The sequence below is a fragment of the Mus musculus genome, chromosome 2 (assembly GCF_000001635.26).
Source record: "Mus musculus strain C57BL/6J chromosome 2, GRCm38.p6 C57BL/6J".
Lineage (NCBI taxonomy): Eukaryota > Metazoa > Chordata > Mammalia > Rodentia > Muridae > Mus > Mus musculus.
This window is the reverse complement of record NC_000068.7, coordinates 31,823,405-31,848,059: the sequence shown is the minus strand read 5'-3', so window position 1 is coordinate 31,848,059 and position 24,655 is coordinate 31,823,405. Positions and strand designations below refer to the sequence as shown.

Genomic DNA, 24,655 nt, shown 5'->3' with positions numbered 1-24,655 from the left:
GGAGCCACTAGGTGGCCCCCGCTTACCTGTCCTTCCTCAGACCCAGAAGCAGAATGTCCTGAAGGCGCCCATGCACACCTGCGTGTGTCTCCCATTCAGAGTTTGGCCTCCCTTGTCTTAACCATCAAAGTGGCGTCCCCTGAACCAAGTATCACCATCCTAAACAGGCTGACAGCTCTCCGTGTACACCCAGGGACCTTTGGACCACATCTCCAGACCAGGACTGCCCAGGGTGATTTTTAGTGTACACCTTGCCTAGCTCTTCCCGGGGAACTGCAGAATCAGACTTGGGATCCTTAATTAATGCTTGCTTCTTATTTATTTATTTATTTATTTATTTATTTATTTATTTATTTATTTATTTATTTATTTATCTATATGAGTACACTGTAGCTGTCTTCAGACATATACCAGAAATGTGCATCAGATCTCATTACAGCTGGTTGTGAGCCACCATGTGATTGCTGGGAGTTGAACTCAGGACTTCTGGAAGAGCAGCCAGGGCTCTTAACTGCTGAGCTACCTCTCCATCCCTAATGCCTGCTTCTTGTGAGGGCGCTGGGAAGCCTTCGTCCATTTCCATCCTTGCTTGCTCAATGAGGAAACAGGTTCCGAGAGAGCAGAAGCCTGCCTGCGTTTATAGCGGGAAGTATGAACCCCAGCTAACACTAACCCCTCAGATGCTTATGTATGGTGCCTGCCTCTGAACCCCGGAAGAGAGAGCCCTTCAGAGTGAGGTGCTGTTAACCCTTTGGATACAAGGGGAACCTGAGTCAAGAGAGGTTCAGTGGCCAGTAATCACAGTTTCCTGCTTAGGCCTGAAGGATCTCTGGGTCACCTACAACCCTCTTAAGTGATGAGGGAGCATGGGGGAGGGGTGTGTGCAGGGCGACACATGTTCATCCTCTAGGATGTGGGCTTCTGACCCCAGCCTGGGGTGACTGGGCAGTAAGTAACTCCGGCAGCTTACTGTCCGGAAGCCGGGCTGGGACCGCGGGAGACCCCAGCCACCCGGAACACTGGAAGTGCAGACTGTGGGATCCAGTTTCTGGCTGGTGACAGTCTGGAAGGGCACGTGGCCACAGTGCCTAGCTTCAGCTGTGGTCCCGGGACCACTCTGTCTGTGTTAGGCTCGGGCCCCACCCTCGCAAAGCCTGCCCCACGCTTGCCAGGCACCTAGAGGGACGAGAAGAGGGACGTAGACGAAGATGAGGCAACAGACTGGAAACCGGTGGGAGAGAGACGACGCCGGTGCCAGGGAACAGCAAGGCGGCCAGAGCGCCCCGAAGCCGGAAAACAGCTTTAAGAAATAGCGGGGGGCCCAGGCGTCTCTGCGGAGCTGGGGGGAAGGGCGGCTGGCGGGGCTCGGCGTGGGGCGCGTGGGAGCCACGCGGTCGGAGTCACAACAGCAGCTCGTTAACCGCGCAGATTAAGGACTTTGTCAATTACCTCCGAAGGCTGCTCGGGCGGATTAAACGCTTTAAAAAGTGTTGCTAGTGGGAGGGACGACTGAGAAGCCCCCACTGGTGGCTCAGATCCCTCCTCCCGCGGTTGGGATAGCTCCAGGCCGGCTTGGGGGGGGCGGGGCGGAGCGAGGTGTTGTTCGGGACTCCGGGTGGGCAGATGCCATAGGGGCCAGCCTGGCTGCGGAGTCGGGGACTCCAGCACCAGGCCACAGGGCTGGAGATTAGCGGGCCACGCGCACACTTGCCCCGGGACTGGAACCTCGGAGCCCCGAAAGGGTCACACGGTCTCTGCCTAGCCCCTTCCTAGGGACTTAGACGAGTCCCACCCGAGAGGAAGTTTGCGCGGGGCGCCGCAGGGCGCGCAGGTTCCTCGAGGAGCCCGTGGCTGTCGTCACGCTCGCTGCTGCTGAATAGTCCTCCTCACCCCCCAGCGACCGGGCTAGAGCGGGAGTCACTCTTAGAGCCCTCGGGGGGCGCGCGCGCGTGCTCGGGAAGCCGCGGGGAGCAATAAAAGGCCCTGAGGGTCCGAGACGAAGACGCGGAGACTGAGCCGGGAGGAAGAGGGCGGAGCGCGCGGGAGGCGCGGGAGCGGGACGCGGGGACGGCGCGGCGCGGGCGGCTCTCGGAGGCTCGCGCCCGCGCTCCCAGCAATCACACGCGCTCACACGCAGCCTAGCTGGCGGCCGCCGCTCCCGGGCCACCCCGGATCCCCGGCACCGAGGGGACCTCCTGCGAGTGCAACGCACCCTGTGCACCCCTCGCCTCCTTTGCACTCGCCCTTGCCCCGCAACCCCGCTGGTCTTGCTGGAAGATGGTCCACGAGCGGTGGAAGACCGTGGGCAGCGCGTCCCAACTTGAGGACCGACCGCGCGACAAACCGCAGGTACCCACGGGCGCGGGGACGGGTGTGGGGGCTGGAGTTTGGTGAGCTTGTGCAGAGCTTAGTGGGAGCACCTGCTCTCCTCCTCCCCTCAGCGGAGTCTTGAACTCTGGGCTCCCTGCAGAAGGCACCCGCTGCAGCCAGTCCCCACCCCCACCGGAGACCCCTGTGCTTGCTTGTGCAGAGGGAAGAGAAGACCTATAGTTGGTTGTGGATCAGCCCTTCAGTTGGGGACAGCCAACAGATGACCGCGCGCAGAGTCCCGTTCGCCCACAGCCTCAATGGGGGTCCTCCTCACTTGAAATTCCTTAACCTGTGCCAGGCGCCCCGCACATCTTTCCAGGCTTCAAGAACAGGACCGGCCCCCCAGATCCGCCCTCTTTACCTAGGCGCCCAAATTCAATTGGGGAACAGTAAATATTAATCTCCTATAAGAAGCCTAGGCACTGTGATTCTCTGACTTTCAGGAGAGCAAGGCTCAGAGAGGTCCCGCTGCAGCCCGAGGCCACGAAGCCCTACAGGGATTTGAACCTGGGTCTGGCTGATCCTCTCTCCCTACTGCCTCTGCAGGGACAGTGAAGTGTCCCGGCTTGGAGGATGCCCAGGGCTGTGCACTGCACCAGCTGGGACAGAACAGGGAGGGGCTGCTGAGGTACTGGGCATCCGGAGTCGGAAGCAGAGGGGTGGCCGCAGGACTGCCCCAGGCTGGGCCATCAAGGGACTGGCATAGACAAGCGAATTGAGGAGGCCGTTTGCCAAGGAGAGCAGATAATGGGGCTGCCCGTTTTAAATTTTAAATTTCTCCCAGACAGATGTCACTGGGGAAGGAACAGTGAGAGTTTGCAACCAGAGAAGGAGGAGGTGGCAGGGGTGGGCGTGGCCACTCCTCACTAATCAAAGCTGCAACCTGCCTTTCTTTCCGAGTAACACTGGTCTGGTAAGGGGACCGGCTAGCTTGTTTGCAAAGCTGGCTCTTCACTAGTATACACTTCCCATATCCCAGATGAAGATCAGGGAGGTTGAATATGCCCAAGCCACACAGCATGTGGGCCAGAGAGCAGGGACTCTACTTTTCTAACCTCAGACTGGTTCCATTGCCTCCCTGGGTGGTCTGTCCCCCTTCTTAACTCTTCCAGTCTTCACTGTGTCCCCAGGTGGCAGGGCCCTTCCTGCTGAGATCTTAAAGGAGCAGTGGAAACTTCAAGGCTACCCCAACCTGGTCCAGTCTTCCTTCCTTTTGGTATCTTAAAGATCCTGACTGCTATTTGCCTCCCTGGGCCGGATCCCACGTCCAGACATGTGCTTTCTCATTTGATTGACACCACCAGGCCTCCAAACACTGCACACCCAGGGACACCCTACCTGTTCTACAGAGGGTAGGAAAGAGGCTGCTCCCTCTTGGAGGCCTCCCTGGTTGCCTGGGGTAGGGCTCTTAGTCCAGGCAATTTCATTGTTTTTTAAATTGTGCCCCTAGCTCTAGTTCCCTGGGGCCACAAGTTCCCCCATTGCCCCCTGCCATTGCCTTTTCCAGAAGCCCAGCTGAGGTAAGGGCCATTGCTGAGGTCAGATGCTTGAAACTTCGCCAAGAGGAGCATGGGAGAGGAGGGATGGGGATTTCTGGGGAGTCTGCTAGAAATGGGGCTTCAAGGTGTCATGGGCCAGGTATGGCCTCCTGGACTCTGCTGCCCCTGGGAACCAGCTCCCAGCTGCACCAGGTAGAGCCCAGCTGGGCCTATGCTGGGTATGGGGGTATTAGTCACCCCTTCCATCCTCCGTGCCCGCTGTGTGTTGTTGTGGTCACAGGAGGCAGGGATGGGAGGGAGAGAGGTGTGCCTCAGCACCCCTGGGGCCTTCTTCCTTGTTTTCTTGTCATATTGTGGTCCCTGACATGCTTGTGTTCCTTGCTGGTGCATCTGTGAGAGGGACCAACCCTTCCCTCTTCTTCCTCACACCCCCTGAGCTGCCGAGGAAGACCAGTGAGCTTCTGGTGTATTTGTAAACCTCGGCGTGCCACGCACCCACACAGGCTGGTTCTCCCTGCCACAGCTCCTCTCTTTGCTCCCAGGGTGGGATAAGTGCAGTCTCTTCCCACTGGAAGGAGACTGCTCCAGCACCAGGCTAGCTCACACCCTTGCCTGTCATGTCTTGGTCACACCACCCTAAGAGACTGCAGATATAACAGATGAGGCGGCTGGGGCTAGGCTCTCTGGTAGGGGGACCAAACCTGTGAGCTCTGGAAGCAGATGGGGCAAAGGGGAAGGGACAGAGGGAGGGGGGCACCCTGTTCTTCCTGAACCGGCTGCTTCCAGAGCTTGGTCACTTAGCCAGGCCTGAGCGTAGCATAGGTTTTCACCCTTCCTCCCGGGCAGGTATGGCTGCTCCTGGGAATCTCCTTGGGCCTGCTCTTCCTGGCTGTTTCAGAACTGTCTCCTCATTGGATGGATGACCTTGGCCAAGTGGCTGATTCCAACTTCATTAGGGTATCATTCCTACCCCCTGTACAGGAAGGGTCTTGTGGACCTTTGGGCAGGAAGACGAGGTCTAGTCAGGTGTTCAAATATAAGACTCTAGAACTACACATGGGCTTCCCCTGGGATCTCTGTAAGGTGTCACCCTGGACCATCTCCTTGGAGGGAGTGGTGACTTCTTGCTGAGCGGATCCCAAGCCAGCCTCCGGCAGTCAACCTCTCAAGCATGCTTAAGCCTGTGCTTCAGTTATTTCAAAACTGGAGATGATGGAGCTGGCGTGGTGGCGCACGCCTTTAATCCCAGCACTTGGGAGGCAGAGGCAGGTGGATTTCTGAGTTCGAGGCCAGCCTGGTCTACAAAGTGAGTTCCAGGGCAGCCAGGGCTACACAGAGAAACCCTGTCTCGGAAAAAAAAAAAAAAACCCCAAAACCAAAAACCAAACCAAAACCAAAACCAAAACAAAAAACAAAAAACAAAAAACAAAAAACAAAACTGGAGATGTCTCAGAAAGCTACTGTGGGAAGTCCTTCCTGGGGGCCAGCTTTAATCCTTGTCCCATTACTTCACTTCATGGCTATTTGTGGAGACCCTATATCATACCAGGAGATGCAGCCCAGGAGATGCAGCCTAGGCCTCAGGGAACATAAAATAGCCTGGGGACCAACCTACAAGTCAGGAACTGCCACAGGCCATGTGGATACCACACAGGGAAGTCTTCTCTTTCTTCCCATTTATGAGATTATGAGAAGTCATCATTGGATTTGGTATAGAAGGGAAGAGACCACCGGAGGCACCCCCTCTTCAGTTGTCTCTTGAGTCAGCATGGCCTGTCTGAGGCTCCCAGGCCTGGCAGAGATGACCATGGAGAGTCACATAGAGCTATGTCAGGGGAAGGAGCAGCAGACACGGGGAAGGGTGTAAGGGGCAAGTGTCCTGTCTTGCTCTGTGTTCAGGCCACTGGTGACACTGGTTTTGAAGCAGGTGATAGAGATGTGGCCAGGTTGGGGTGCAGAGCTAAGGCTCTCGTGAACCATGTGGAGGAGGGGCAGGATCTGGGGGGCCCTTCACAGACACCTGTGGAAACCCTTTGCCAGCAGAGAGAGAGAGCCAAGCCACAGGATCCCCTGGAGTGACAGTGTGAGTATCTTAGAGACCCTAGGGGTCACCCATGCTGCAGCAGCATCATTTCTGTCACCTTGGGCACCTTCAGTGGCTGCTCCTAGAACCTTCCAGAAAGCCAGAGCTCCCCAGATCTCCAGTGCACAGTCAGCAGCACCATTCTGCCCTAAGCACAGCTTCAGCCTTTGGCTGAGGCTCCCAGAGGGGAAGACAGAGTGGCCCTCCAGACACCCCGCCTCCCTGGCCCACAGGAGACATCCTTGTTCCGACTGACAGCCAAGATGAGGCTCTCTGTCTCGGACCTGTGGGGCTTGCCCACCAGGGAAAGCAAGCAAGCAGGAGGGGGCGCGTGCCATATGGGGGATGGGGGTTATCCGGACCCCTAGGTATTGAACCTCGTCCTCCAGATTCCAAGTTCTCAAGGGCTGATGGCTTCAAGATACAGTCTGGACAAATGTTGCCTCCCAACAGAGGTGTTCTGGGAGGCTTCTGCCTCCTTCCTCAGACAAACCCCACTTAGCTTTCCTTTGGACAATGGCTTAATTTTTTTCATTTGTATTTCTTTTGTGTAGGGGGGGGCGGGGGGGTTCACCTGTCACAGCATGTGTGTAAAGGTTCGAAAGACAACTTTTGGGCGCCAGCTTCCCTTTCCTCCTTTGCATGGGCTCTTGAGATTGAACTCAGGTCGTCAGGTTTGCCACCCCCCTTACCTGATGACTGTCTCACAGGCCCTGCCAAGGGGTGCGTAGGGAGCCGCTGCCGCTGCTGCTGACCCCTATAGCGGGGGATCAAAGACATCCCTTAAGCGGGGACATGCAAGCCCATCTCCTGTCTCAGCTTCCCGTTCCTTCTAGGCACGATACCGTGCCCTTGGGAGGCCCTGTACTCCCTCTCCTTGTATGTGAAGGTTGGGGTGCACCTTGCTCTGCCTGGCCAAAGACTGATTAATAAGCTCCAGCCCAAGGCACCGTGCTGGCCGCCTAGCCCAGGCCCCTTATTATCTCGGGCGATTTCTCTGCGAGGCACGTAAGCCGCAGCCTATAAAAGCGAACAGCTCTTCATCTTTAAGGTTGATCTCTGAAGACTAATTCTCCTCCAGAAGTGAACTGCTCCTTCGAGGAGCTCCCATGCCACACTGGCTCCAAGGGATCTTGCAACTCCCTCCACCCTCTCCATCTCTGCCCCCTCTGTCCCCACTCCCCTGGGAAGATATGTGCCCAATCCATCAGGATGAAGTCTTGGAGATGTTGAGCCTCCCCACACACCCCCGCCCCCACCGCGAGCTGGCTGGGGGACCTTAATGCTACAAAGTCAGAGGACACAGCATGGAGATGCTCAGGGCAAGGTGTCTCCTGATGGGCCAGAAACCGGTGTAACAGCCATTTAGCTGCCAACTTAGCTTTGTCCCTGAGTCCCCAGCCTTGCTTCTCAGGGAAGGAGTGTTGGAAGACATTCAACCCATGGCCACCCAGATCCCAGTTGTCTTGAGACATTCCCCCCCACCCGTCCCCCCACCGTGTCACTTTGGGACTGGGTCTTTGCTCACTGGACCTCAGTTTCCACATCTCCAAAATGAGTCCAACCACAGCCTCCGCAGCAGGCACTGCCTGCAGGCTTCAGGGGCAGGGATGCAGCACATGGCTGAGGGATGGCGGCCAGCAGGCTCCCTGCAGCCTGCTAGGGAGCTTGGTTCAGCTTGGGGTTACCTGTGTTCTGTGTGTGCCGTCATGAATAGGCAGTAGCCCCACTTCAGAATCGAAGGCTCTGGCTCTGCCGGGAAGTCCTGAGGCTCTGTGGTGCCAGGCATCCCAGCTTGTCCCAAAGGCATGGCCTGACCCACCCACTTCCTGCCTCGTCTATCCGTCCACTTCACAGGTGAGGCCTTACCTGTGCCCAGTGGTCAGACTGGGCATGGGTTCCAGGGTTCCCCATGACTTGCCAGCTCCTGGACCCCTAGAAACTTTGTCCTCAGCCTTTGTCAGAGCCCTAAAGGGATCATGACCCCAGGGAGGCTGGGAATCAAGTCTACAGACACAAGCAACCCTGGAGCAGACACAGGCTCTGAGCCCCATCTGATGCCTCTATTGGAGTGGCCCAGAGCCTGGCTCGTGGGATGTCCTGTGAGTGGAAAGGTGATGAAATCTGTCTTGAGATGCCCATCAAGAGGGAGTCCCTCCATGCTGGGGAGTAGGGGGAGGAGAAGCAGTCAAGGAGGGCTTCCTGGAGAAGGCCAGACCTTTGCCCTCAGCCTCTGCTGCTAAGAGACTCAGGAGAGGGTATTCGGGTTTATGGAAGAAAAGCAGTTTGCTTTACTGCTTTCTCAGTAGTAAACACAATAGGTACTTTCTCTACGGCCAGGAAAGCAAGCCGGCAGTCAGCCACATCCAAAAGGTCTTGCCGTGTGTGAGAAAGGGAAGGTGTCCTCCCAGTGCGGAGGACATTCGGAAATAACGCTCTGGGTGGAAGATAAAAACCCCCTCCAGATGCTCTGCGCGCATTGATCATGAGATAATAAAAGCCACTAATATTTATTGCAGAAGTGTACCGTGCCCAGCACAGCTCCAGGGTCTTTAATGTACTAATTCAGTTAAAGACGTATCTCCAGTTAAGCAAGTTGCGGGTGCAGGGGCAGTGTGTGGGAGAGAGTTGAGATTTGATGATATAGGAGGTGCCTGTCCCCTCCTGAAAAGGGGGTAGGGAGGACACAGGTCCAATCAGAATGCTGTTTCTAATTGGCTGTGTGATTCTGGGCAGGTCCTTGCCCCCTCTGGGCTTCTGTTTTTCTTATGTATAAACGTTCAGGGGCTATGAGTGACTTGGTAGAATTAGTGGGTCCCCAAGGCATTTGTTGCTACACAGTCATGGCACCATTTAAAATTACAAGTGACACTGGCTTTGGTTTCAGTTGTTATTAAGCCCTTGGTGCACCAGCCCCATCCTTCTAGGGACAGCTCTGCCCGATTTGTCCCTTGCATCCACATTGTCTGCCTGAGGAGGCACAGTGCCTGTTTGCCTCAGCCCTTCTCCACAGTGGCCTCAGAGATCCTCTGTCTGCTGTCTGACCTTTGTCCAGTCAGGGCCCTGCTCTAGGAAGAGAGCAAGGTAGAGAGATGGCTCCACACAGGAATGAGGAGAAAGTGTGCTCTTTGTCTGTCTGTCTGTCCCTCCCCTGCTCCAACCACTGCTCTCCCTGCCTCTGTCTCTCTGACCCTGGGCTGCCTACAGCTTTCTTTGGGGTCTCTTGCCCTTCCAGCCTCCTGAGCCTCCCTGGAAACAAGCTGGCCTCTAATGGTTGCCTTCCTTTCTCTTGTCTGTCTGTCTGTCTGTCCACCTGTGTCCTGGGCTGACCTACAGCGAGCAAGCTGCAGTTATGTCCTGTGCACGGTGCTCCTGTCCCTTGCGGTGCTGCTGGCGGTGGCTGTCACCGGTGTGGTTCTCTTCCTGAACCACACCCACACACCAGGCACGGCGCCCCCACCCATCGTCAGCACGGGGACTGCCGGAGCCAACAGTGCCCTGGTCACTGTGGAGAGGGCTGACAGCTCCCACCTCAGCCTTCTCATCGACCCTCGCTGCCCCGACCTCACTGACAGCTTCGCCCGCCTGGAAGGCATCCAGGCCTCCATCCTTCGGGCACTGAGTGAGCACCAGGCACAGCCGAGGCTGGACGGTGCCCCCGAGCTGCTGGACGCACTGGCTGACCAGCTGCCCCGGCTGCTAACCCGGGCCTCTGAGCTGCAGGCTGAATGTGCTGGGCTGCGCAAGGGACACAGCCTGCTGGGCCAGGGCCTCAGCACCCTGCAGAGTGAACAGGGTCGCCTCATCCAGGTGAGGGTAGGATCTGCATGTGCCATGTGTGGTGTGTGTGTGTGTGTGTGTGTATGTGTGTGGTGTGTGTGTGTGTGCTCTTGCACGTGCACACGCGCCCACACATTCATGTTGAAGGATAGGGTCACCGACACCCTGTGCTGAATGTATAATATCCACAGCCTCAATCCCTAAGTGTTCCAACCTGGGCCTTGTTCTCTCATTTGTGGAGGGTGTGTTCTCACATCCAGGACCAGTATCTCAACTTACATACCTGCCCTGCTCCCTATTCATCTATTCGTGGTAACTCTGTAGCCTTGTAGACCCAGGGCTAGAGGGGTTTCCCAGGCTGACTGAGAATCTGCAAACTGTAGGCGAGGTAAGCATTGGCCCCCTGCGCTGGCCCCTGCGCCCTCCCCTGCCCTCACCATTCATTAGTTGCAAACTGAGGTGAGCAGGCTTGAGGCTCCCAGTCTATCACATGGCAGCCCAGTGTCCTCCTGGAGGGGTGCAGCCCCCCTTGCCACTGCTCTATTCTGAGACGCCCATAGTTTTCCAGGGATGCCATGCCTTTGTGGGGAGCCCAGCCATATCCTTGGTCTCACAACTCCTTCCTCCCCTCCCCTCCCCTCCCCTCCCCTCCCCTCCCCTCCCCTCCCCTCCCCTCCCCTCCCCTCCCCTCCCCTCCCCTCCTCTCCCCGTGGAGCTAGAGGAAAGGTTTTGGCTTTGGCTCTGCCAGCAGTTAGAAGAAGCTCTCCTTGTAGGAGAAGGGATTCAGGACTGTCTCCTTTGCCTCTGCCATTTTCCAGAACAACAACAAAAAATTGAGGCCTGGAAAGTAGCTCTAGTGTGTCATGGGTACCACAGTTAGATCGGGGCTGAAGTGAAGCCCGGAGTGCCCTGCTCAGCCTCCATCCCTGTGCCACCTCACCATCTGACTCAGCTGAGCACTGCAGTCAACCTCCACCCGACTGGCTAGCACAGCTGTTTCTATACTTCTCTCACTTGGGCACCCAAGGTGACCAGGCGTTTGGTCACCCATAGCTCATGAGCACTGGCCCTCTTCCCTCCCCTTGAAGGCTGCAGCTGGAGAAATTACAGCCCTTGTCTCCCTGTCTGGATGACTGACAGGGTGATGGGTCCCCTGGGCTGGGGGACACGCAGCCAGCTTCCTGCTGCCCCTCCCCCTAGGCCCATCAGCAGAACAGACTGCCGAGCTCTGGGTGACTCGGAGACCCAGCTCCGCCCTGATCAGCTCAGGCTGGCTACAGAGGTGCCCTGTGAGCTGGAATGCCCCCATGAAATGCAGATGGATTTCAGTGCCCCCAGTCTCTAGTGCAGTGACTCACCTGGTTTGGGATCATTCAAGACGTTTTCTGCCCATCTGGACCATGCAGAGACAACCAGCCAGGTCTCACCCCATCTTGAAACTTCTTCCCTTGGCAGCAGCAGGGATCGGAGGTTCTGTTCCCAAAGCCACGATTGTCAGATCTGTTGCTCACCAGCCCAGCTTCGGTTAGCAGTTCTTCCTGTTGACTTGAGACTACAGTGTGGGATCCATCTTAGCTTTGGGCAATCTTGGGTGGGCCACATCCCCTCTCTAGGTAGGTTCTTTCCACTTGTAAAATGGGATAACAGGCCAAACTCAAGGGAATGCTGATGTTCCTGACTGTGCAGGGCTCAGCAGCCTCTAGCATGCAGATACTATCAGCTCCAAATGTAGACTTCACATGGGGACCATCATTGAAAACCCTTTGTGAGAGGAAGCGATGGTCCACCCTGTAGGCACACATCAATGCAGTAACCCCAGGGGCAGGTGCCTTTGTTGCCCACTCTGCAGAGGGGCAGACTGAGGCTCAGTGGGGAAGGGCCTGGTGAAAGCCTGGTCACTGCTGAGCCTCGTTGGAAGCAGCTGCCCTGATTTCACGGCCTCTGGTTGCCGCCAGCTTCTCTCGTGATGGTCTGCGCGGCTCAGCTAGCAGGGACTGACTCCCTATTAATTCGGGGCAGGTTTATATGTTTCAGTGGTAATCATTTGCTAGTTTAAACTGAGGTCTCCTCGGCCTGCCAGGGAGAGGGAGGGGCTGTGCCTGAGCTGTTGAATGTCACAGCCATGGTGAAAAGGATGGGCTGTGCGGTGAGATTTACCAAGGGGACTTGTCACACACATACACCCCCCCCCCACCAAGGGCTGCCTGCATCCCTTCAAGGGCTCCGTGGACCCTGACCGTAGGTCACTGTGGTGGGCTCCTGTAGACCACTGTAGTTTTCCTGGAGACCACTGAATCACCTGCTCAGCAGAGGGGAAACCAACAGGGCCTAGAGCGTCACAGGGCCCTGCCTTCGGACGGACGAGCTGAGAATCACGTTTTGTAAACTGCTGGCTGGCTGGGTGTATTTCTCTCTCTTCCTCCGATGGGCTATTATCTGGCAAGTGACAGGTTCGGTGAGCAAGACCTAGCTTGCTTCGTGCTGCCAGCTGCCCGCTATCCTCCCCCTGCCCCTGGGTCCTATAGCCTCCTGAAACCCAGGGGGGACAGGTGAGGAGCCAGGAGACCCCCCAGGCCCTTCCAGCAGCCAGCATAGTAAGGCACCCCTGGAGATCTATGCTGCTCTGACCCAGTGAGGGAGGGGAAGATGGGGGGTGTGAGTGTTACCTCTCATGACTGGAGTCTTATGAAGAACAGGTGATAGTGACAGTCCCCTCATCCTGGCCTGCAGATTGGGCAGGGAGGGTGTCACACAGCCACAACCCACTCAGAGAACACCAGGGACTGGCCCCACCCACACCTGGTGTGGTCATGGGACAGTTTCACTCTTCATTCACTGCCACTCATCTGCCTTGAGGAAGTGGCATGAATCCTGATTCCCCTGTGGGTAAGTGGGTAGGGGCTGCGGGCAGGGCTTGGGGGTCTGGGCTTCCGATTCCCTCTTGGAACATGGAGGTGACAATCTCAAGTCCTGGCTCTTTGCAGTACGGGGGGCCCCATGAGTTGATGTACACCAGGCTTCTATGGAGACTCCCCATGATGTTCAAACAGGGATGGGGTGGGGAAGGGAGCAGGGAACATTCTTGTTTGGGATCCAGTTTGAATCTAGCAACCTGTACCCAGGTTCTATGCCTTTCTGTTTTCTCAGGTGCAGGGACCTCCCCTACCTTAGCCTCCTCATGTGGGGATCTTAGAGGAGACAGTAGGTGGTATGTGCTATAGCCAGGAAGGTGAAGCAAGGGCCCCATGAGCCCTGATGCCATGCTGGGTGCCATGCTAGGGTGCTGTGCTGGGGTGCCATGCTGGGGTGCTGTGCTGGGGTGCTGTGCTGGGGTGTCATGCTGGTGCTGTATGTGAGCTCACCAGTCCCCAGAGCAGTTAGGCTAGGTTGGTAATGATAATTCCTTTCTCTCCTAACAAGCAAGGCTTGCTGGGGACATGGCTTAGTGCATAAAGTACTTGCCCAGGAAGCCCCAGGCTGGGTTCCCAGCACTGCACATATTGTATGTGGTTGGCACGAGCCTATAATCTCCACATTGGAGCATCAGAGGTTTAGAGTCAGCCCGAGCCACATGACACCCTGTCCCTGTGAAAGAACAAAGGTGGCTTCAGGAGGAAGCCTGGGTACAGGTTGTTGGGTAGCTCCTGCTGATGCCTGCTGAGGCCTTTTCCCGCACTGTCCCCATCATCTGGGCTGGATGAGTAGAAGTGGCCAAGCTTCCGCCTGAGCCCTTGCCCTCTGAACCCCTTAGAGCCCCTCTGACCCCTCAAACTGCCACAAACATGACCCTGAGATCAGAGCAAGCCTGGGGAAGGCCTTTCGTGGCAGGGGTCTCGCAGACCCGTGCTCCCTCTAAAGCCTGTTGTGTTCCATCCATAGCTTCTCTCTGAGAGTCAAGGTCACATGGCTCACCTGGTGAACTCAGTCAGTGATGTCCTGGAGGCTCTGCAGAGGGAGCGGGGCCTAGGCCGGCCCCGTGTCAAGGCTGACCTTCAGAGGGCCCCTTCCCGGGGAGCCCGGCCCCGAGGCTGTGCTAATGGTGAGTGAGATATGCTTACTTTTGCTGGGTGGCTCTGGTGCCCAGTTTCAGGGAGATGGAAGGTTGTAGTGAGGGCTTTCCCTCATTCTCTATCACCTGTCCTTTGTCTCTCATGGACAAGGACAGGCTGCTACTATAGAAAAGGGACTTCCTGTGGCCAGGTGACTCAGAGCCTGACCTGTTGAGCTGTAAGCCCATTTTCCAGATGAGGAGAGCAAGGCCTCAAAGATTTGCCTGGGACCGAGGGCTTGTGCTCTTGACCCCCTGTGGAGAGACTTGTCAGAGATTGCCAGGGATCTCTTTGGAGGGAAGGGATGACAGAATATAGTGTCTGGGAGACTGTCACCCTGATGTGGCTCCTTGTCACAGGCTCTCGGCCGCGGGACTGCCTGGATGTTCTCCTGAGTGGACAGCAGGATGATGGTGTCTACTCTATCTTCCCCACTCACTACCCAGCTGGCTTCCAGGTCTACTGTGACATGCGCACTGATGGTGGAGGCTGGACGGTGAGTCTGGCTTGTGCATTCATCTACAGAGGCAGCCTGCGCAGCACTCTGCCTAATTTAAGCTCTACCCATTCCCTATAGATACTGGGTGAGTATGCCCTCAGGGATCAGGTGCCACGGAAGAGGTGCCATCGATCCTAAGCCTTGGTTCTCAGGGTGTGCTGCGGTGTTGGGTGAGGCCTGGAGATGGAGAGGTCCCAAGGACCTGTGACTCTTCTTTATCTGTCCAACGTAGGTAGGCACATGTCATAGAGGAAGGAAGGGGCTCTCTGAGCCCTGTACCATCTGATGCCTGCCTGACTGGACGGTGGGATTCTATCAGGCAGCAAGGATGGTATGGCCACAGGTAGCCCGAGACTCCCCTGAATTGGGGGAGCTGGTGCATCCAGCAAGCCAGACCCAACCAGTTATCTGCAGAGCACCGGGCAGGAAATGTAGGTTTGGGCTCAGCAAAGGCTCTGACATCTGCAGGGGCCTTTGTAGGGGAAATAAGTCAAGAAGGAGCCGGACTGACTGTGCTCGCTGAGATGTGGACTTAAGAAAATCGTCACACATTCTTCAGTATTAGTCAAAGGGTATTGAACACCAGGCACCAGGTACCAGGCTCCGCGACTTGCTGTCCTGGGCTAGAGCTGAGAGGCGCTAGAGGAAATGAGCTTGCAATTCCGTCCCCACATTGGTAGGGTCTGACCCTCTCAAGAGCCTCTTGGGTTCCCTGCACGTTGACTATTGTATGGAATTTAGAAATGCAAATCCCACAGCTTTAACCACAGCAGGCAGAGGCAGGAGAGGCAGGCAGGTCCCAGAGTTTGAAGTCAGCCTGGTCTACAGAGGGAGTTCCAGGTCAGCCAGGACTGCATAAAGAAACCCTGTCTCAAAAACAAGAAAGAAAGAAAGAGAGAGAGAGAGAGAGAGAGAGAGAGAGAGAGAAGCAGATCCCTTCTTCCTTTGTGTAGGATAAGGTACTGGGCTTGACTGGAAGAACCTCTTGCTCTGAACTTCAGGTTCTCTTGAACAGTAGACATGTTTGAGCACTGTGTGCTGTGGACCTTGGAAGTATAGAGATGAGATCCCTGAAGGAATTTAAGCTGGAAGTTGTGGCAGCCTGGGTTGGGCGGATAGGTGTGGCTTTTGAGCCCAGGCAGTAGAGAGCAGGCGACCTCTCAGGGCACAGTCAGCTGGGGTGTGTGACTGTGAGGTGAGGCTGGAGTTAGAGACAGGCAGCACTGGGTAGCCATGAAAGGTACTGGGGGTGGAATGGAATGAGGCTTCAGCAGTGGTCTGATTGTGTGCTTTTGGGCAGAGCGGGGACACTCACTCTCAAGTGTCTGCGGATACAGGTGGAGTTCAGTTGACAAGGCTAGCCCCTCTACTGAGGAAGCACTGCTGCCCAGAGGTCGTAGTTGGACTCTTCATCAATGGATCTGGCAATGATGTGGCTTTTGCTGTGTGATCTTATGTAAGTTACTTAAGGTCTCTGAGCCCCAATTCTTCACACACTTGTTTCTTATTCTTAACTCTGTGCACTGTGTGTATCCATGCAGATGTGTGTACATGAGTACAGGTACCCTTGGAAGAGGGAAGTGAGAGTTACAAACAGTTATGAACTATCTGGTATGGATACCAGGACTTGAACTCAGGTCCTCTGTAAGAGCACTACAGGCTCTTAACCACCGAGCCATCTCTCTGGCCCCGTCATTAGAGCTTTTAAAGGGGAGTACCAGAAAGTGGCTGGGAGGAGCTCAAGGAACATCCTGGAGGGAGACGGGAGGCTGGAGAGCCCGGGTCACAGTCACAGTCAGACTTCCAGGTGAGGCTGGAGTAGATCTGGTGTGAGCTCCAGTACCCCAGGCCGCTGCCACTGAGTGTTACACACTGTGGCTTTGAAGCTGCCCAGCCAGTATCTCAAAGTCACCTCTCTAGTTGGGGTGGGGTCACACTGCTGTGCTGGAACCTGGTGTTTTAACATCCAAGCTGTGATGCACTCGCACTCAAGCCACTCCAAAGCCAAGGCCACAAGCTGAGGAGCTAATGTTATTTCTTAGCACAGTGTGTGCCCCACGTGTGATGCTAGGGATGATATCTGGCACCCGTGTAAAAGCTGCATGTGTCTGGCTACTCGAGCCTGTACCCCAGCTCTGGGGAAGCTGAGACAGAAGATTTCTTGGAGCTAACTGGTCGGCCAATCCAGGATCAGTTAAAGAAGACACCAGAGGTCAGGCTGAAACCTTCCAAAGTCACAGGCATTCACACATACAGGTGCACACACACACACACACACACACACACACACACACACACACACACACATATGTTCACATGCACACACGCATGGTCTTTACTTATTTGTTTGTTTGTTTATGGGTTTTGGTTTGTTTGTTTGTTTTGAGACAGGATCCCTCCATGTGGCTCTTGTGCAGAGATCCACCTACCTCTGCCTCCCGAGCGCTGGAATCTAAGGTGTGAGCTGCCATTCCTGGCTCACTCACAGTTTTTAAAAGAAATTGCAAAGTCGACTTCTGTGCCTCCTGGTCCATGCTGTCCTGAAAGCCAGTGATTGACCAAGAGCCACTCAGATATTTAGCTCTGCCCCACCTCGCTCTTCAGTAAGGGAAAGCCATTGCTTGGTTCAGTGAAGTACAGGTCCAACTGTTTCGTGTAGCCACTCTTCACGTCTCTGACCTTAGCTCACACTGGGTGCCTCCATCGCTTACCTGAGACCCTTGGCATTGACTATTTTTGGTGTTTGATGTCTAGGCCGATGGACGTCCAAGGGGGATTTTAATGCCAAATAAAGCTACAAAGCAGAAGGGTAGGAAGTGTTTCCAGAGAGCACGTGGGACTTGGAAATCAGGCAGCGTGAGTGGGCTTTGAAAGGGGTCGGTGTCCCCAGTAGAGGGGGATGGAGATGGAGGAGGGCAGTCAGAGCGAGCAGAGTGAAACCTGCAATTAGGAGGCAAGTCTGAGTGCAGCCAAGGATCCCCCAGAGACCCCAAAGATGGACATATCTCTAAACTTGTCTTCAGGCTCTCGGGGAGAGCTTTTAAACGTACCAGATCCATGTCTGGGGTTAAAAGCTCTTTTGTTTTCCTAACTGCAAAGAGGCTGAGTTATGGCCTTTGCCTCTGGGATCCCCAGGCAGGCAAACTGGCCAGGAGGCCCCCACCAGGCCCAGAAATCAGAATTAAGGGTTAGGAGGGCTTGGTGCCTGACTGAGGCTCCGACACCAGGGCCGCACATCTGTCTTCCACCCGGGCTGACTGGGATCCAATCTTCTGAGGAGTCAGTCAGGGTCTGTGCCTGGTAATTCCTTTGGCCTTGGCTTCAGGGGCGATTAACTGGGATGGGTGAGGAACAGTGCCCAGCTTAGACCTGACACCCCTACGCCTGAGTGGGGGCTCTTGCAGGAGAGGCCAGAGTGCTCTGTAAAGTGCTTGCGTGGTCGGGAAACGTTCATATCCATTTGGCTTCTGTCTGAAGCAATCTTCCCCTAGATGCCTTCGGGCACCTGTCAGGATCACCCCCTTCTCTCTCTCTCTCTCTCTCTCTCTCTCTCTCTCTCTCTCCCTCCTGGATGTTCAATTGTTGTTTGGGAAGGTGCTGGCCTCTCTCAGCCCATCCATCCTCATTAGGTTCCCCGTCAAAACCACCCAGCTTCAGGCACCAACACTGCATGGTCCTCCCCAGTGGACTGGATGCTGTGCTGGGCCTCAGGCCCCTGGGCGGGCTCCTCCATCACAGTGTGCCTTCTAGAGACCAGAGTGGGCAGGACTGGGCTCAGCCCCAGAGGCTCTTTGCAGTCTGAATACCACTTCCCTGCCTGCCATTGCCCCATGCCCCTTCTATTCCCAAAGGCTGGCAGGGTAGCCTAGAGAGGGCAAGAGGTTTGCCTCTGCTACCCAGCCAGCCTGGCCAGGGGACGTCCAGGCCTTCTGAGGCAAGTCAATGCAATTAATTGCTACTGAACAATTAATTGCTAGAGCATCAGCCACAGGGAGCCATTTGGGACTGAGGCAGAGTTTTAAGCTCTCAGCTGAGAGGGCAGAAGGACAAGGGAGCTGGCTTGTGTCAAGGTTGAGGGTCACTGGAGAGGCCCTGATCTTAGTCTAGCGATCTGGTGATGGTGGACAGAGAGGGCTCAGTTCGCGGAGTGGCCAGGCTTGCTCTGGACGAAGGCTACTTTGTATTGCTGACCCATCTGTTGTAAGAGGGTCTGAGTCAGGAGACAGTGGTACATGTGAGTGGTAGGCCCATGGGGTTGGGTACCTTCTGGGGCCCAAATGAATTCTCTATATCACAGGGTTTCCATAAGGAGAGGGTGATCCTGACAGGCAAGGTGGAGGGGTACGGTGATCACGGAATGAAACTCTGAAACATGAATTCCATGGATCCAGAGTCCTTGCTTATGGAAATGGGGGGGGGGGGCATGTGGGAAGGATGCTGCTTGGGGCTCTTTGCCATTGGACAGACCTCGGGGCAGATGCTTCAAGGTAGCCTTCAGGCTTGCTTGGCCCCTGACCGTGACTAAGCCAAAACCTTTGCTCTTCCACACTCACCACAGGCTCGCACAAGCCAGGCCAGAAAGAGGCCTCACATGGGGAGTGGGGCGCAGGAAGGGATGTCAGGACATGGCTGAACTTTGAACTTGACACCTGTCCCTTCTCCATAAAGTGAGATGGATGATCTTGTGACCCAGATCAGAGACCGTCCTCACCGGGTATGGACGAACCCTAGCCATGTCCTTTGGAGGCCTCTCATCACTCTGAGCTACTTCCCTTGATCCTTCCTTCTCACGGGGGGGGGGGGGGGAGGAGGGGGGAGGGGTTTACCACCTTCCCCTGTGTCTCCGACCTCTGTCCCAGGCAGGGTGGGGATTGTCCTCTCTCTAGATGCCCTGGGCTTGGGACAGCACCTGCTGTCCTCATCCCCTAACACTGCTCAGATGAGTGTCCCTCCCCAGCTGGGGACTCAGGATGCTCCCTAGAGAGGAGGGCTGGTCGGGCAGGGAGAGAAATCCTTTGTTGCCAAAGCCTAACCTTTCTGTAATCATGGGTGGGTCCCACATCTCCTCCAGTAGAGACTCAGCACACACACACACACACACACACACACACACACACACACACACACACCACACCACACCACCTGGCTGTTAGCCACTCACACCTTCTGCTGGGCACCAGGCATTTTCCCACTGAGAGAGCAGGGTCATGGGTTCAGATGAGCCTCTAATTGGCTCCTGTATAAGAAGAAGCCCCCCTTCCCCACATCCTCTTGTCTCCTCCTTAGGCTGTGGGGCAGGAGGAGAGCCGTGCCCTCTCTGTAGAACTTCAAAGGAGCTTAGCAGGCAGTCAGTGCAGAGAGAGATGAAAAGCTCCAGGGTCCCCGTGCTGGGGAGGCCAGGCTGCAAGACTGCCAGGGAGCCTCGGGAGGTCCAGTGACCTGCTGTAGCATCAGTGGGGCCACAGTGTCCCCATGCTGCTGCCCAGAGCCCACTTTCCTTCACAGTGACTGAAGAGATGGGTGCTTCCTCCTTCTCGTTCTGATTTGCTGGAGGAAGCTGCCTCCACTTGGTGCAGGTCAATTTCCACAACTCTGGCGTCCATTGGAGAGCGCACAGTGTCCGTGGGACACCACACATGAAACGCTAGGTACAGCACTTGATAAATGGCAGCTTAGAGCACTGTTTTGCCAGAGTCGGCAGGCACTGGCTGCCAAGCCTGGGAAATGTGGCAGGGTGCCAAGCCCGGGGGTACCATTTCCAGTCACAAACAAGGAGCAGGCAGTTTCCTTCTGGAACCAGCAGCTGTCTTTTTTTTTTTTTTCAGGGGATGGGGGTGAGGTAGCAGACCTATTGTAAGCCATCAGCTTGTTTTGGGGCAACTGTCAGACCTACTGTGTGCCATCAGCTGGTTTGGGGGACAGGTATCGAGCCTACTGTGTGTCCCCAGCTTATGCTCACTTTGGTTCATCTTCAGGAGTAAGGGAAGGGCTCAGAAGGGGAAACATGGCTTAGGAAGGCTTCAGGACTTGTTGTCCATGGGAAGTGGGCAGAGCATTCCATAGGGGCAGAACACTTTGAGAAAACATTCAAGAGTTGAGCATTTCCCTGGCTTCTCCCTCCTGTACTCCCAGAATCACCCGCTGGGCAGGCCCCTGCCTGTCCTCAGGTCAGCAAGCCCTTCAGACTAGGACGATCTAAAGTGTCCTTTCCTGAGGACACCAAGGTCTGAGGGCCACTGCTGCCCCAGGGTCATGGCCTGTGGGGAAGCACCCCCTTCACCCCTGTCTCTCAGTGTCTCATTGTAACTCCAAGTATAGCAGCCTCCTTGAGTACCCCAGTTCCCACCGAGGGGGTTCCCAACTGCTCAGAGCATCCCTTGAGCCATGTCTGAATGTAGTGTGCCAGCACTTCGTGTATATGTGTACTGGTTTGATTTTGAGACAGGGTTTCCTGTAGCCCAGGCTAGCCTCAAAGTTGCTCTGTAGCCGAGAATGACTTCAAACTTCCCGTCTCTCTGCCTCCAGCTCCATGTTTTGAGATTTCTGGAGTGTTTCACCACACCTGGTGCTGAGGACTGACCCCAGGGCTCTGTGCACACTAGGCAAGCACTCTGTCAGCTGAGCTACATCCCTAGCCCTTGAGCTCTGATTCCTCACATAAACTTTAGGGCCTGGGACTGTTAAAATCTCCATTTAATAGATGAGGAGACCCAGGCCTGACTGTTGGATGCATCTGCACATGTTTGCAGGCCTATGTGGGCCTGCCAGCTCGCTGATTCTCCGCTCATCCATGTATGCTCAGTGCATGATGGGCACTGAGGCAGCCAGGATTCCATGGAAGAAGCTGGGACTTGGGCATTGGTAACAGACTAATACCCTGACCCTGGGTGCCACCCCAAGGTGCCCCCCTGGGTTGAGAGACAGCTGGGCTCATGGGTGTGCTGGCTTACTTTCTTATCTACCAGGCCACAGGACATGTCCACAGGGAGCGCATATGTCCTGCCATCTCTAGTCTCTGACCATCTCTAACCCCAAAGGTCCCCCACATTCCCAGTCTTGGTCTCAACAGCTACCAGATGGCAGCACACCCCTGCAGTGTAAGGCCTGTTCCATCCTCTGAGGTACAGATGGAACTTCTGTGACCCCAGATCTCACTGGCCACTTAGGACTCCAGCTTCAAGCTCAGTACTATTGCAGACATGGAGTGGGCTGGGCAGGGTTATTCTGCAGTAGACACTCTACGAGGCCCAGACATGTAGAGAAGGAGGCTGGGGAGGCACCAGGTGTCGATGTGGCCCTCTGGCTCTGCTGACGCTCTTAGGACAATCAGAGGCATCAAGTGCAGTCCTGGTTGTCCTTTGAAATCACCCAGCACTTTCTGCAGAACCATGTGAACCACACACTTCCTTGGCAGAGCCCCCTGGGTGGGACTTCCAGGCTGAGCCAGCGGCAGCAGGAGACTGGGTTTTAAGAATCAGAACCAAGAAAACACATGCTGTCTGCCTTCCCACTCATGGCTCTGGCCCAGGAGGCCTCGGTGTCGGTGAGCGTTTCTCTGTTGCCTTCCAGCTGGAAGCCAAGTGAATCGGCTCAGGACCGGGCCAACACCCACTGCAGGCCCAGGGTTGATCAATAACTACTTTGCTCTGGCCTTGGCGTCCTCAGCCTTTGCCTACCTGGGGGCGCCTGGGGCTGAAGGAAGGGATGTAGACACTCCAGGCCTGGGTCTGGTATCCTCCTGTCCAGCTGAATCTTGCTCTCTAATTAAATTCTGCAATCCTGTCGTCCTTACTATAATCCAGCTGATTTTCAGAACTCCAAAGCCACAGCTGCAGTTCGCCTTGGGCCTCGGACTGGAAACACACCCATGTGCCCAGCACCCTGGTCTTGTCCATCTGGCTAGCTGGAGCACGTGAACCTCTCAGAATTTGTCAGGCCACACATTGTGCCGCAGTGGGTACCAGTGTGTGTGCAGGGACACTCAGTCATTCGATATTCGACCCGTGACTAGCATGGCCCACGGCAGACACCAGGAACCTGATGGCAACAGTTCTTAAAACTGTGGGCCTGGATCCATTGGCAGGTGGCAAAATCAATTTCCTGGGTTGCGATCAACGTTGCTTTTTTAAATCGAATAGAGTAGAGCAGAAGAGGACACAGTAGGAAATGGCACAGCCTGCTTATTTCCTGCCGCCGCCGTTTCCGATGTAAACTGTGCGGCTGTGTGCGGGGGTGGGACGTGCTCTTCTCTGAGCCCTGGTCCAAAGATCTCCAAGTCCTGTCTCCAAAGCCAAGGCAGGGATGTGTGGTGGCTCCACACAGGGGTGGGTCATAGTGCGTCTTAGTCTAATTGCAATGCCCTTGTTGCAAATGCTGGGGTTTCTTTGTATATGTGCATGCATGTCTGTGTGTGTGCCCAATTTATATACTTTTTTTTTTTTAATTTGAGAGTGTGTCATCAGGCTTGCCAAGTAGGAAAGATTGACTGGTAAGCCCCAGGGATCCAGCATCTCTGCCTCCCCACTGTGTGCCTTGGCTTGGCTTGGCTTTGTATAATCCTGTGGGATACGGAGCTCACAGTGCGTTCATAGTGCGTTCACATGATTGTGTGTATGAGCACACAGTGCATTCACATGGGTGTGTGTACCAGCACACAGTGCATTCATATGGATGTGGGTGTGTGCTCCATGCTTGCGATGCTGACGCCAGAAGAGAGCATTGCATGTCTTCCTCTATTGCCTCAAGACACAATAGCTCACTGAACCGGGAGCTCGTCATTTCTCCTGGGCTGGCTGGATCCACCTGTCTCTGTCCTCTAAGGCAGAGATTAAAGGTGAAGATAGCCACGTCCAGTTTTCTACAGGGGTCTAAGGGGTTTGACTCAGGCCCTGTCCTTGCACGGCAAGCAATTTTGAACTGATTTATCTCCCAAGGCCAACATTATGGTTTCTTCAGGGCCAAATCTAACAGTCTAACATAAATGTTGGCCATTCTTAATTTCGGTGTTACTTTGCTGGGTAGAAATGAAGCAAGAGGCCCTGGTGGGCATAGGGGATGTGCCTGCCGCAGGTGACCATTCAAGTGGAGTCCACGGTGCAGTGGGGACAGTCTGGTGGCTAACAGCAGCTGAGTCAGCAGTGGAGCAGTGGCTGAGTGTGTACTGGCTACCTTGCCACTGTCCCAGCTCTATCTGCCATAACATAGAGATCACAGAAGTAGCCCATCTGTGCCGGAGGAGGGATGTGGTGAACAGCGGGTGCCGCCAAGGGAGGCGACGGCTCAGCACCATCTGTCTGGTGCTCTGCCCTCCTGGCTTGGATGTGTTTTACTCTGTGCCCTTTAGGGTTAGGGAAAGGCAGGACCAGGCCAAGCTCCAGGAACAATAGCTTGGGACCACGGGGCCCTGGCAGTACATCTGAAGAGCAGGCCGGGCCCGGCCCACTGCTCTGAGCTCTTTGGGGCTGGGTTGCAGACCTGGGAGGCTCTGTCCAGAAATCTTAGGGTCCCTCTGTCCCTTGACCTTTCAGGAGGGGCACAGTTGCCTGCCGCGCCCCCCCCCCCCCCCCCCCCCGTGCATTCAGCTTCACTGCCTGCAGCCTGCGCTGGGCCTGGCTGCCTGTAGGAGGCGCTGTTCCTCTCTGACATCCCTCTTCATACCAGGTTTCCCTGTCTGGTCTCCACAGGTTTCATTCCCATGTGGGGTTGGAAGCCTGGCACCCCACTTTCACTAGGCAAGGCACTAGAAGGCTTTCTTTGTGGAGGTCCTGGGATGTAGAGCTTGCTGTCAGAGTTGAGGAAGAAGGGCAGAACTGAGCTAGTGTGGAGTCAGGGTTCTGTCTCCCTCAGGAAGCTGCGTTTCTCTGTGCAGACCTATGTTTCCTTTCCTTTGCCTTAGATCTTGCTCTGTGTCCGTGAATCTGTGTGTGTGTGTGTGTGTGTGTGTGTGTGTGTGTGTGTGTAGTATAGAGTCCCCTGCACACCAGCCAGCCCAAGATTCTAGAGGGCAGTCTGGACCTTGTGCCTTGGACTTAGTTTCTCCGGAGAGACTGGATGGGACCGTATGCTGGAAAGAAGTTGGTAGCACGAGAAGGCTGGGGAGGAGGTGTGTAGAGCTGCCATTTGGAAGAGAGAGCTGGATTAGAGGGAGAGGGGAGCAAAGGAGACTGGCCGGCCTGCTAAGCGCCTGTTTATCTGACCGGTCAGTACTGACTGCACGAGGCTCAGTGGATTTGACAGCCTGTCGCCTTTCACAGGTGACAAAACAGGTCTGCAGAGGTGAGGAGATCTGTGCAGCAGCTAGACCCTGTAGTTCAGGCCCTTAGCACCCAACTCCATTTGACAGGGCTGGGTTCCCCCGGGGTGGGGGCCCTAGGGC

General features: G+C 55.5%; 1 protein-coding gene across 3 annotated transcripts in view; it reads left to right on the top strand.

Annotated features, from left to right (window-relative positions):
• Window positions 1–1,095: 1,095 nt before the first annotated feature.
• Window positions 1,096–24,655, top strand: part of Fibcd1 (fibrinogen C domain containing 1) — a 33,675-nt gene continuing 10,115 nt past the window's right edge. Inside the window, exons 1-4 of one of the 3 annotated variants that reach the window (NM_178887.4) lie at window positions 2,055–2,349; window positions 9,289–9,762; window positions 13,612–13,771; window positions 14,141–14,277. In NM_178887.4, coding sequence (NP_849218.2) covers window positions 2,278–2,349; window positions 9,289–9,762; window positions 13,612–13,771; window positions 14,141–14,277 — 843 coding nt within the window. In that variant the 5' untranslated portion in view covers window positions 2,055–2,277. Of the gene's footprint in view, window positions 2,350–9,288; window positions 9,763–13,611; window positions 13,772–14,140; window positions 14,278–24,655 lie in introns of all 3 variants that reach the window. The other 2 variants (XM_006498468.3, XM_006498467.2) reach the window with 2 other exon arrangements.